This window comes from Sapajus apella, unplaced genomic scaffold, assembly GCF_009761245.1.
Source record: "Sapajus apella isolate SASKATOON/1434 unplaced genomic scaffold, GSC_monkey_1.0 scaffold4, whole genome shotgun sequence".
In the NCBI taxonomy this organism is placed as follows: Eukaryota; Metazoa; Chordata; class Mammalia; order Primates; family Cebidae; genus Sapajus; species Sapajus apella.
In genome coordinates this window covers 41,975,335-41,988,567 of record NW_022436944.1, presented here as the reverse complement: position 1 = coordinate 41,988,567, position 13,233 = coordinate 41,975,335, and the positions used below count along the sequence as shown (strand labels likewise).

The 13,233-nt window shown below is 39.5% G+C and overlaps 1 protein-coding gene across 4 annotated transcripts in view; it reads left to right on the top strand.

Moving 5' to 3' along the window:
- Nucleotides 1-13,233, top strand: part of ZNF385D (zinc finger protein 385D) — a 711,674-nt gene that overhangs the window by 373,365 nt on the left and 325,076 nt on the right. The window contains exon 1 of one of the 4 annotated variants that reach the window (XM_032259523.1): nucleotides 6-829. The exons of the other annotated variants lie outside the window; for them this stretch is intronic. Within the exon in view, the coding sequence (XP_032115414.1) occupies nucleotides 817-829 (13 nt within the window). The 5' untranslated portion in view covers nucleotides 6-816. Of the gene's footprint in view, nucleotides 1-5; nucleotides 830-13,233 lie in introns of those variants that run through there. 4 annotated transcript variants of the gene reach the window in all.

The window sequence follows — 13,233 nt, the reverse complement described above, 5'->3', positions numbered from 1 at the left end:
CTCTGATGATGTAATTCTGGGGGTGTCCGGCTCTTCATCAGTGCAGACAACCACTGAAAAAAATTCCTTAAGCTGCAAGAATATATTACATTAAACCTACCTCCAGTTGGCAACTGGAGGACCAAAGCGGTGCAGCCTTCAAAGCTTCCTTTGTGCCACAGTTGGGGCTGTTAATTTAGCCCTGGATGAGTTTAAGTTGGAAAAGAAAAGAGACGGGGACGTGTGTAGGGGGGTAAACTTTGCCTTGATTTGCCCGAATGAAGTTGGCTGTTTCGGCTAGATGAAGGAGAAATGGTGCAGCGTGGGAAGTCATGAGCTAACTTAATGGAATGTGAAACAAAGTTCCTATACTATTGATGCTGTGAAAGCTTAGTCAATATGAGCATTTCATTCAGCATTAGCTGTTTTTTCTTGTTCTGAGGCGGAGAAGGAAAACAATCTCTAGTGAGCAGTGGTTGAGCAGCTGAGAACACTCCTCTATACCATCTCAGTGTACCGTCTAGCTAGGAGCAGCCCAGCACAAAATGCATATCATTTTAAACCTTTAGAGGTCTCGGAGCTGTCAAATATTTGTGCGGTTTAGTTTTGTGCTGCGGTAGAAACCTCCGTTAGGTTTTCAGTTGAGCTGCCTGCATTTCCAGAAAGCATGTTGAGGCTTAGAGCTGAGCTATCAGTTGAGCTCTAGAAGTGGGCTTGGAGCTGTGCATTTGCACTCTTAACCCTGCAACTTACTGCTAGTAGAGGAGGCAAACCCCTTCACTAAATAAGAAGAAGCCAAAGATAAGGACTGAATATTCGCTCTTCCTCTCTGAAGTTATGCTTTCCTTCTGTAAGTCCCATCTGGCATGATCATTGAAGGACATCTATGTGATATTAAAAGGTTTGATAGGGCAATTGGAGAGGGGCTAGGAAATGTATCTAAGATGCAAATGCTTGATTTCTTGGTTTGCTTTAAATATTAAATATAGAGTCTTCTTTCAGATTAAAGAGGCATTTAGATAAACTTAACGTAGGGGCACTGTTGGGCATTTATTTCTGTGTGTACTCTTTGCTCTGTTTTGTTTTCTTCAGCCTTTGAGACATTTTAGTGAGTGTGGAAGGAACCTAAGTTCCAAAAGCTAAATGCCTTTAGTTGTCTTGACAGTTTTGATTTCCCTGTAATTTGTGTCATATTAAAAAAGAAGTCTTAAAGTAACTGAAATTGATTTGGAGGAAACAGTCCTCATTGCATTGCCAAATATAAGCAGGATCTATAGTTAAAAACCACCTCTTTCCAGTGGGTAGCGATGGAGGTGGTAAGCTTGTTTATTGGGCACTAATAAAATAGAGTTTATCATGCATATATATTTCATAAATGGAAACGCTTGTAAAGATAATAGGTCTTTTGGACAAGATAAAATTTCAGCATCAATAATGATACTGAAGGATGATGAAATAGATTATAATTTTCGTTTACATTTTTACCCTCTGCAACAATGCCTTATGTGATTGTCATGAGAGAGTAGGGCCAAGTAGGATAGCAGTAGGGTCTGAAAGTACTGGTCAAAGGCCATCCATGCTGTGCTGGACTATCGTGTGACTATTGGAGTAATGTTCGCTGGGCTAGCTCGTGTTATTAACTGTATGCTAGTTCAGCCTCTTGTAAAGCAGAGTGATTCACAGGGTAATTAGTTTCATTGTGTAATGCAAGTTTTTAATAGTACAAATTGAAATGCGATGGCCTACTTACTTCAGATGGAACTCTACTCTTAGAAAGGCAAGGCTAAAGTTGCCCTCTGTGTCTTGAACATTGTCTTACCATAATTTCAGTATGAGAAATGTTTTTCTATTCCCAGAGGAAAGCCTGTGTATTCAGGAATGCCGTTTCTTTCAGATTATGCTATGCAGCTTCTCATTCAAGCTGTTAGGTATCCAGAACTTTGGGAGCCCACCTGTCTCTAAAATAAAAATGTGTGGTACAAGAGCAAGGGAAAAAAAAATTGAGCAGTATACTTCAGGCATGTGAAAATTCAATAGCATCCTAATGTTTGAAAATCCTGAAGACTGTGTATATATGTATGTACATACACATATATGTGTACATGTGTATGTATCTTACTGTGGGTGTGTGTGTGCGTGTGTTCAAAATTGCAGCAATTTCAGGTAATTCTTCAAAAGAATGCTTTCACTTTGCAAATTGGTTGGCCATTACTTTCTTCTTCATTTTTCAACTGCAAATGGTTTATCAAGTCAGAGACAACAGGGACAAAGGGAAAGCGATGCTGCATTCTTAGGCTTTTCTGGTGATTTGTGGGAATGGGTTAGAGGTGTCAGAAGTCTTTTATCTGTGTCCCCAGCAGAGCTTGATGAAGAGCATGGTGATGCTATGGTATGGGGTGAGTTGATATGAAAGCAGGATATTTACTTCATTTATAAATTATCTGATTTGTCAGTGTTGCCCCCACACACACACACACATACACCCCTTCAAATATAGCTGAAGAATCACTGCCTGAATAGCCTGGCTTAGCCTATCTGCTTCACTTCACGCCTCCTTCCCCTTGGGGACTGGACAACTGGACCTTGTCCTAGCTTGGCTAGAGTCAGTTGTGTGTGTGCAAGTTGGTAGAATATGTAATATTTTCATATATCAAAAACAGCTTATGTTTGAAGTGTGCTGTCTCAGACTTACCAGACTAATGGACCTTTTCAGTGACTTAAGCCTCACTCTTATCTCCTATTGAGATTTTAGTGCAGTGTTTTCAATAATTGTTCATTCGTACTTCCTGCGCCGTGATTTACGTGTTTGCTATTCAGTCACCGTGGATACTTTTGTTGCTTACTCTGTGGATCTTAGATCTTGCATTCACTATTTGGAGTTACATATAAGGCTCACATGGGAGAAGGAAGCAGGGAAAATCTCAGTCAGCAAGCTGAGTGGATTTACTGTAAAAGCAAGGGAAAATAATAAATACTTGTGAATTTACCTCCCACCCCCATCAATATTTTAGATAGTTAAAAATTACATGTGCCAAAGATGAATAGCCATTAATAATTTATCTAGAAATAAAAGCAAGGCAGCCAGGAGTCCTCTCCCTAGATTAAGGAAGAGAGGCTGTGGGTGGTTGTCAGTACAATGGACTGAGCTGTCCAGTTACAATTTGGTTAAGAGGACTGTGCTGGTATGAAGGGCAGGTTCTTTGCTTGAGTGCACTCCAGCAATTGCTCAGCGCCTGGCAGAAGGTTGTAACTGTGCACTGTCTCCAGCTCTAAGCACCGTATGTTTGAATCATCCCTCCATTCCCATCTGGCCTGACACATTTCTCCACTGCTGGATAGGTGAGTCGTTGCCAGTGGTCATGTCAACCACATGGATTCCCCGTGGTTGGCCAGAGAGATGCCATGTCTCACCCTTTGCCTTTGGGAGAGAAAATTGGGAGGCTGGTTGTGCTGAAGAAATTCTGTGTGGCTGCACATCAGTAAGCTTTCAGTTCTGAGTCAAGCAGATAGAGACTGTGGTAGGCTTATAGCCAAGAAGGGGCTGGGGCTTGCTCCCATGAGAATACTCCTAAAATAATCAAATGATACATCTTAAACAGAACTGAGAGGCAAAAATTAGAGCTCTCCCTAAATGGTACTATTAATGGCATATTAATTAAACCTAGGAAAAAGGGCAGGCAAAATTTAGAAAGTGTGAATGAACCATTCAAGTTCACCTTGGTGTTATTTGTGGATCAACAGTCTTCATTAAAATGCCTAAGAAAAATAGTAAAAACATTTGGTGCCATGCCTGTAATAATAATAAGAAGAATAAATACTTCACTGAGGAAGCTTTTAATACAACAGCTAAAAAAAAAAAAAAATTAATAGGAAAATTCTAGGACAGAACCCTCTTCCCCTGCCTATAATAGACACACTTGCACATTGTCTTAGGAAGGACTTTTGCTTTCCCCTGGGATGTTTAGAACATTCTCAAGTCAGCACTTACACTTTTGGTTGTAGCTGGACCATCAAGTTCACCTTCAATCGAGTGTGTTAGAAAAACATTTAAATGGCAAGGTTATGAGGAAGGAAATGATCAGAAAGCAGCAGGCAGCAGAGAAAAACATTCCTCTTTTTTAGTGTTTTCAGTAGAAACATTTAACTCCTTCTAATTAGTTTGTACTGAGTGATCTGTTATGGGGAATTAGGTCCACTAGAGTATTTCTAAACACTCAGCCAGTGTTTCTATCTTGCTGAAGCTGACAGGGGAGAGAATAATTCAGGAAGGAACTTCTATGTCTAAAGTCTCCCTTTCAAAGCCTGAAGTCTTACCATTGTGTCTTACTACAAATAAATCTAAATTACATGCAATAAATTACTAGAAAACAGGCTGGAGAATGTAACAGGTGAATACTCTCAGGAAGGGTCATGCTTAAGAGCCTGAAATCAAAGATAATTTCAAAAGCCATACAGATTTCTTCCTCAAGACTATTCTCTTTTTAAATTCACATGAAGTTCTTATTTTAAAAGCCAAATTCCAAATTTGATCAACATGCCAGTAACATGGATTACCACACCCTTAAATTTTAAGCTAATTTTTTTAAAGGACCTCCATAGTTGTTATAATCACATGGAAATGAGATATGTTTATTTAAGGATAAGTTCCAATATTCATGAGATAATGATGACTTGCAAAGTTACACTTTCATGGGTGACATAATTGTTCCAAAAAACAAATGAAAAATTTAAATTAGACGTTTCTGACTTCTATTTCAGATTTGGTCACAGCTGCTTTTGACTGAACACTCCCTTGATAAGACAAGATGTGTTGGTTGGTATGTGTGTGTGTTTAATCCTGGAATGTCAAATAGTGCCTTATTATATAGATAACTTAATATTATACTTGATTCGTAGCATTTATGTATCCCTGGATCTTTTCACATCATTTAAAATTCTATTGACTTAATAAGATAGATATTAAAGTATTTTTTAAGCACAGCTGGCTTTCAAGTTTAGCAACCATTATATACATTTTAAAAAAAATCAAGTCATAAGGATCATTTTCAAGGCTTTTCCTGCTTAAGAAAGCATGATGCTTGTATAAGCAGAAACCTGTTTCTACTTTGACCTTGAGAAAGGGATGTTTCCATTTGTATTGCACTACGAAAACATGTCAAGAAACAACAAAGGTCATAGTCCCTGCCCTCTCTCTTTCTGTCTGTCTCTCTTTAAAGAAGCCATTACGTATCATTTCCTGCAAAGATTAGTTTTCCAACAGAATTTCACACATGATTGGTGGCATTAAGAGAAAATACAGCATAAGAGGTGGCTAGAAATATCAAAGCTTAAAGTGGTTCAGATCATGCTTGAACCAAATTGCTAGGATTGAAAATAGGAAGATGCTTTGCTCTGTCGCAGCGTTAAAATCGTTATGAAGCAGCTGGAAGTCAGCCCTGATTGAATATGAACTCTAGGTTTACACAGCCTTGAAAATGGAAGGTATTTTCATGAAACTCTCTTGATTCCAAAACCTCAAATGCATATTAACCTATATTAGGGCATTGGCTGGGATGTAGTGAATCCCTTTTCTTTTTTATCAATCTTTCAGTTTTTTCTTTATGCAATATTGCATTTCTGTAAGTTGACAGAAAAAGGAAAAGTAACCTGGCCAAGGTCAGAAAGGAAATCTGCAGCAGTATCAGGACTGATGTTCACAGAAAGTGCTGTCTGCCCCAAAGGAGGATGGGTGCTATAGGGGCAGGAATGGGGTTGGTAGGCTGAGAGTTTTAATGGATAAATGTTTAATCTACATCCTCAGCACTCTTCTTAGTGCCAGGCTCTTAGAAATATGTGTTGGATGTGCAAGACTGAATGGGTGTTGGAGATCAGAGAGGAAGGGAATCCACTTCCTCCATGCATTCCCTAAGGCTGATATTCCTTATGAAAGCTAGTACTTGTGCGTTGACTAGAGAAACAATCCCTTTGCTGCTGAAACACTAGCTGTATTTTTTTTTTAAATCCAACTCCTAGTAAGGATAGAACATAGAAATTAATTTTAAATTAAGTGTAATGAGTTCCATAATCTTTTTTCTGTTTCCAGTTGCTTCTTTCATAGGACTCTGCAGTGTGAAGCCAGAAATAACTCTATAGCATATTAAGGCCAACGTACAAAAATGTCTGAAACATACCTAAAATTATATAAGATAGCAAAATTATAGTTTATAACAACTCACCTGGTCATAATTTCAGTTTTCAGCTTCATTTTGCTTAAGCGAATTTTCTCCAGATGTTGGCATTTCCTTGCCAGGAGGCTGGGATGGGCAGAAAAGATCTTATATGCACAAGTAGCTAAAAATGTTCAGGAAGGTCTCCAGCTTTGAAGGTTGTCATTTATTATGGTAGAAGAAAATGAATATAATTTTGTCTACTATTGGCAGGGCTTTAGTAAAGTTGCTCTTTACGGTTACCTTTTTTCATATTCATGCATTTTACTGATGAGGGAAAGTAGTTGTGGCAGATTGCTCTGAGGATAAAAATGAAATAATGAATATAAATGTACTTTAATAAACATAATCCCTTACATTTGTATAGCAATTTGTATTTTTCAAAATGTGTCAACATTTTGCTTTTTTTTACTTCAAAATGACCCACGTGGGAAGTCAACGAAATATAATTATTCCTATTTTTAGATGAGGAATTTGAACCTCAAGTGACTGAAACAACTTTCTCAAGGTCATAAAGCTAGTGACTGTTAATGTGTAGACTCTATGTCAATACTTCTGAGACTTACCTTAGTGCTCTTTGCAATGGAGAATGGGGATAGGGAGATATTTTTATGAATGGAAGATTATCTGTAATAGTAATACTTGAAAAAATTTTCCAGCTGATAGAGAAATGAATCAAGTGACTGGTATTCAATACGTGTTTGTGTTTTGACTTGACTTTGTGAAATCACAATTCATAACAGAAATCTGAACGTAATTTTTAAGTTTATTCTGCCTTGTCTTTTTATATCAAATCATTAATAGTCAGAAAATATGAATTCTGCTCAGAAGACATGCATCAGTGCTATGGACTGAATGTTTGTGTTCCCCTTTCCCAAATGTATAAATTGAAGCCCTAATTCCTAAAATGATAGTATGGAGGTGGGGCCTTTGGGAAGTAATTAAGTTTAGATGAAGTCATTATGGTGGAACCCTTGGGATGGGATTAGTGTCATTATAAGAAGAAGAAGATGTGAGAGCTTCCTCTTTCCACCATATGAGGCTATAGCAAGAAGGTAACTGCTGCAAGCCAGGAAGAAAGCCTAACTAAAACCACACCAGGCTTATACCTTGATCTTGGACTGCCCAGCCTCCAGAGCTGCGAGGAATAAACGTCAGTTGTTTAAGCCCCCCAGTCTGTGGTATTTTGTCATGGCAGCCAGAACAGACTAAGACAGTTGGCTTCAGGCAAAAAGAAGCCAGGCTTTCTCTAATGCCTCAGCTTCTCTATTATCTATCTTTAATATAGATATTAAAGCTTATGTTAGTTACATACTGTATGTTTTTGCTGTCTCACTATTTAACTCAATGCTTGTAAAAAAAGTTCTAAGTTATCTGTGCTACGAACTCTTTCATATTTGCAGTGTCCCCAACTCCACCATTTGTTCAAGATGGAATCCTAGTCTAGCCTTTGTTCCATGACTAATAAAGAGCAAAAATGGCCTACTTTACAATTGTAGCTCTTCCATTCAATAGCTCTGTGTCCTTGGGAAAGTCATCTCACATTTTTGATGTTTCTTTTCTTTGTAAAAGGAGAATAATAATAATGTGTCTCATGGTTCCATTTTGAGGACTAAAATATGCTACACATATAAAAGTACCCATCACTAGAAAGTACATGGCAAAGAGTCAGTTAAGTTTAATTCTTTATTTCTTTTTTTCAACTCATATATAAATGTATGAAATTTGAGAAAACTGATTTTGCCTGTTGGGGTTGAACTAGGAAATAGGAACCATGCTTTGTAAATTACATAGAAAGAATTTAATGTAGATAATTTGTTACATAAGTGACGGAAGAGCTGAAAAGCCACATGGGGAATGGTGAGAAAATCCATAGAGTAGCAATAGCAAGAAACTAGTAGTTATAGATGGAAACACAAGAGATAGAGTCCTGAAGGCCAGGGCCAAGGGCCTCCTGGCAGGCGCTACAATCATAAGGGGATCCCACATTACACTCAGAGAGAGGCAGAAAAATACCCTGGCTTCTTGCCTTTCTCTTGACCTCCAGTCCATTGCCTTCTGCCTCTCATTGGTAGAACTGAGCCGAGGCCAACTGAGGTGGCCTGGGAAATGTATTCTGCAATTGTCAGCCTCTGCACCTGCAGCTAAGAGGAAGAGCAAGAATAGATCTCAGGACAAACTGGCCAAAGACCTGCAGGGAGATCTTGTTCCTGATCTGTAAGTAGCAATTTAAATGGGAGAGTATTTCTGCAAAGCCACTTGAAGTATCAATGAGAGTTTGGTTGGAGAAGATACACTTAAGAGGGAAAGGAAGTATGGTTCAAGAGCTTTTGGCAGCTCTTCACCAATACTCCTGGTTCAAGTATCTACTTTGTCACTTTCTGGTAGTGTGGCTTTGGACAAATTAGTGAATTTTTCTTTCCATCAGTATTTAATACAATCAGTTAAAAAGTCTGATAGTGAAGTTCATTGAAATTTGAATATAAACGTTATAATCTGCAAAGCACTGTATAAATGCACCTTGTTATTTATACATGGGCGTGACACTGTGAAAAACCAAGTGAATTAGTAAAAGAAGTAGGGAGTTTGAAAAATAACAGCTTGGAAATAAATGTTCAGCTATGCGGTTTAGCATTCCTGCAGAGATTACTGAGGATACTGAGGGAAGAAGCATTTGGTCACTTAATCAAATAGCCTCTTGTTTTGTGGTTTAAATATACCTTTGAGGCCACATCTAATCTATTCTTTGTCATTACTCTATAGCAATGGGAGAGTTCAGACTTAGAGGCAGGAAGAGAAAGTGAGCAGGGCAGGAACCCTGAGATTCCATGCCCTATACTCTTTCCCCTCCAAGACTCTAATGAGGATAGACATATTGAAAACTGAGAGAGTTTATTAATAGTTTCTTGGGACATGAAGAGGAATTTGGTATTGATTTTTATCTATCCCTCCATGTGTTGCTGGACTTTTAAAGACAGATTTCTTTGGCTGAATGGACCTACTATTAAAAAAAAAAATCAAGACAAAATATTCTGCCCTTCCTGTATAAAATTATTAGCATCTCTCGCAAGGCCTGCTTGGAAAGTACTGTGACAGTTTACAACTTACAGCGCTCTTGTTTTGAGGTAACACCACAGTAGCTGCTGAGAAGTGTTTCCCTTGCAGCACAGAATACGAAAGTCACCATTACCACCAGGTGTTTTAATTAGCTGCCCTGAGGAATGGTGGGCTATAGCTTAGAAGTCTGTGGGAGTTCTTAGGATTTGTATCCTGAGGAAAATGTATCAGTTAAAAGGTACATTGGAAGGCAGATTGATTAATATTTTTCCTTTAAAAGAAAAGTTGTGTAGGATCCTAAATGCTAACCTGGTGAATCACTTCATTTACGGCACTCATCTGGTTTTTTTCTTACTTTTAGATCAATAAGTACAAATATTGTAGCGAGAAGCTCAAAGTATGAGCTTTATGGACCTCTTGGTTTCCTTTGTGAATTCTCAGCTCCCTTTGTGACACTCCTGATGCTAACAGGTGATATGGCCACTGCTCATGGAAGAAGAATTGAATATAGGCTGAATGCCTGCCCGTGCCGGGTGCTGCCATGAGTTATTCCATTGGCACCTCACCACCAGACTTAAGGGGAACATCAGTGGATCTAAACCCTGGCTGTACAAAAGAATCACCTGGCGAACTCTGAAATGATACTAACATCAAAGTGCTACCACAGTGCAGTATAACCAAATTCTCTGAAGGTGGAGCCAGGCATCTGCATTTTCATTTAATACCCTCTCAGTTAATTATCAAAGACAGCCAGAACTGAGAACCACTGAAATGGATAATTTTAATCATTTTACAGAAAGCATCCTGAGGCCCTAGGAAGTTCCAGATTGCCCCAGGTCGCCTGGGCAGCAGTTGGCTGGGTCAGGATTCCAGCCCAAGTCAGTCTGAGTCCAAAGCCTGGGTTCTTCCTCCACGACAGGTTGTCTCCTCTCACATAAATCAGTCTATGGGCATGAAGTGTGGGCCTGATTGCACACTGCCTGTGCTGCTCATCCCTGGTTTCCACAATGAACCTCTCTAATGGCTGGGAACCCCACCTTTCTACTTGGGACCCTTTATAAATCTGGTACTCAAAAGAAGGCCATGTTGCACTAGTTGACTCAGGATCACAATAATATAGTTCTGGAAAGGATTATGAAATCTTGCTTCCCAAAACGTAGTATTTGTACAAATCACCTGAAGATTATATTATAATATAGATCCCGATTCAGTGGGTCTGAGATGTGGCCTAGGATTCTGCCTTTCTAATAAGCGCCCAGATGATGTTGAATGTTTCTGGTCCACCCACTGACCACACTTTGAGTACTTTGGCGTCAGAGACCAGTTAGATGAGCTACAACTTTTCACACATCAGGCCTAAGTTTCCAGCCTAAGTATCCCTCTGTCTATTCTACCAGACACTGCTGGGTCCGTGGATTGAGTTCCAATTACAGTGACTAATGATTTCATGTTGCCTGGGACTGAGAGGGTTTTCAGGACGTTGGACTTTCAGTGTCAAAACTGAGAAACTCTCGTGTACTGGGATGAACTTGCCACTCTAGTTTCTGTAGACTGAATTTGAACCTTAGCTTCAATGATCAAGAGTGGGGAGAAGTTGGGCAAGCAACTTGATCTCTTTGAGCCTCAGTTTCTTAACCTGTGAAGCAGGAATAATAAATGATACTTTATAGAGTATTTGTAAGGATTAACTTAGGTGGCATATGGAAAGCACTGGAAGCACTGTCACAAGGTTCACATTCAGTGAATGTTCGCAATGGTATTACTGTTGATAGACCTGACTCGGTACTCCTTTCCATTACTGTAAAGAAGAAGAAATACCCAAAAGATCAAGTGCAGGTGACCATGGATCATCTTTATTGCATCATCTCTGTATGAGGAGGGCAGCTTTTAAATCATCTCTTGCCCTTGTTATGATGGGCGAGCTGGAATGAAGTCATTCTTCATTGTACACTTTGCCTACCCTGAACATCAATACTAATGTTTTTTTTTTTGTTTGCTGCTGAGGGAAAGAAAGGCCTGGCTAAGACTTTGCCACCTTGGGACATTCTGATCTGGCCCCTCATGTTCCTGTCGACCTTGTTTATCCATTAGTGTTTCTCTGAGCTCTGTAACAACTTATGAGGGCGGCTGCAGCTAATGACTGTGCCTTCCATCTCCTGACCCATCATTGTGTTAACAATCGATATCCTTAAAACAACACACACAGACAAGGCAGCTCCTCCACCGCAGCTTCCACTAACAGCGTCCATGGAGAGAAAGAGAGAAAAACTTTTAACTCTTGCATGCCCTGGCACAGAGCCTGGCACAAGAACATGGGATTCATAAATCTTTATCAATTGTGATAGCAAGCTGTGGGCATCTCTCTCCGATGCAAGTGACTTTTCAGTAGTGACCTTAGGCTCTACTTCCTCTTGCTCAATTGGATGGTATTGAGAGAATGAGGCTGCCTTTGCCAGCCAACACCTAGGAAAGCCAATTCCCTCACCTCCTGTCAAATGCAATGTGCTTCGCAGAGCATTTAGTCGGCTGGATATGTGATGATTAGTTGGGAAACAAAGTGCACTTTTGCTTTTCTATGATCACTAGTAAGTGGGACAGCTACAGGGAGTAGATTATTCCACAATAGATGTTACTGGGCCTGAGCTGCTGCTGACTAGTATTTTAAACAAGAAAACAAATGAGCATCAAAGCAGAAGCTACTCTTGCTTTCTTTAAGTATAAAGTGCAATTGCGGAAGGGACCCAAAATAATCACACTTTTGTTTATTTCCATCTTAGATGTAAAATTGGGAGATTTTTGTCTCTGTTTTCAACACTGCTTGCTGTAGTCAAAGCCTTCTGAAAGGGGATTAAACATAAGGGACCAAAGTCTCCATTTCATAGACAGAAAAATCAAGGCCAAGTGATTAGTAAAGGTTCATATTTGGCTCTTATCAATATTCAAATTAAATATTAAAACCCAGGTCCTGAAATAGTGGTGTGAATTTGGGTGACTTGTCCTGAGCCTCAGCTTCCGATTCGGTTGAGATACTAAGGGCAACTCACAAGGCAGAGCTATAATTTACTAGTAATAGCTAAGATTTAGTAAGTGCTTAGTCTCTGACAGCCACTTTTGTAAGTATGACCACCCAACCAGTCTTCACAACAGCCCTGACATGGAAGAATTATCAGTATTCCTGTGTTTAGATGGAAAAACCAAGGTACAGTGACACTAAAACAAGACTAAAATCAGTGGCTGAGTCAGGTCATACCCAAGATGTCTGGCTGCATAACACAGACTTCCTGACTGACCATACGCTTCTATGTGACCTTGAGAAAATTCCAGTCTCTGACAACTCAAACCTAGGAGTATATTCTCACCATTCAAACAGAGCAGCAATTTTTTGAAGAAGGCAGCCAACTACCAAGAGAACCAATGCACAAACAAAACTCCTCTCAGCATACGAGCCAAGCAGCTACCTGGCAGGTGGGGCCTGAGGCTGAGATCAGGGAAAGATTCCGGGTCGCTTTCAGGTAGTCTGCACAGGGCAGCAGATATAAAACCCTGTAATTCTCCAGAATTGTGACTTACAAATAATGCTTATCACACTGATGGTTGTTTATTTTTACGTGAGTGCTATGAGCTAGGAGATGCGCTACGCCCTTTACCTTTGTGAGTTTGTGCCTGATAGAGGAACCAGACTCTTCCAAATGGAACAACACGCTGCTTTCTTATTCTCTTCTTCCTGGGCACATCAGGCAATGTGCCACATGTGCAGTGATCCCTCTTATCAGATAATAATCCAAATATCTTTTAGATCCTTAGAGCACCAGGAACTGAGAGAACACATGCACTCTTTGAATATGTTCGATAAAATACTTTTGGATCTTTCAAAAAGATAATACATGTACAGTTTTTAAATTGAGTACTATAAAAGTATAAATAGTGAAAATTAAATCTTCCCCAACCACCACCCGTGCATTTTGTTGTATTTGAGAGACTAAATTCTATG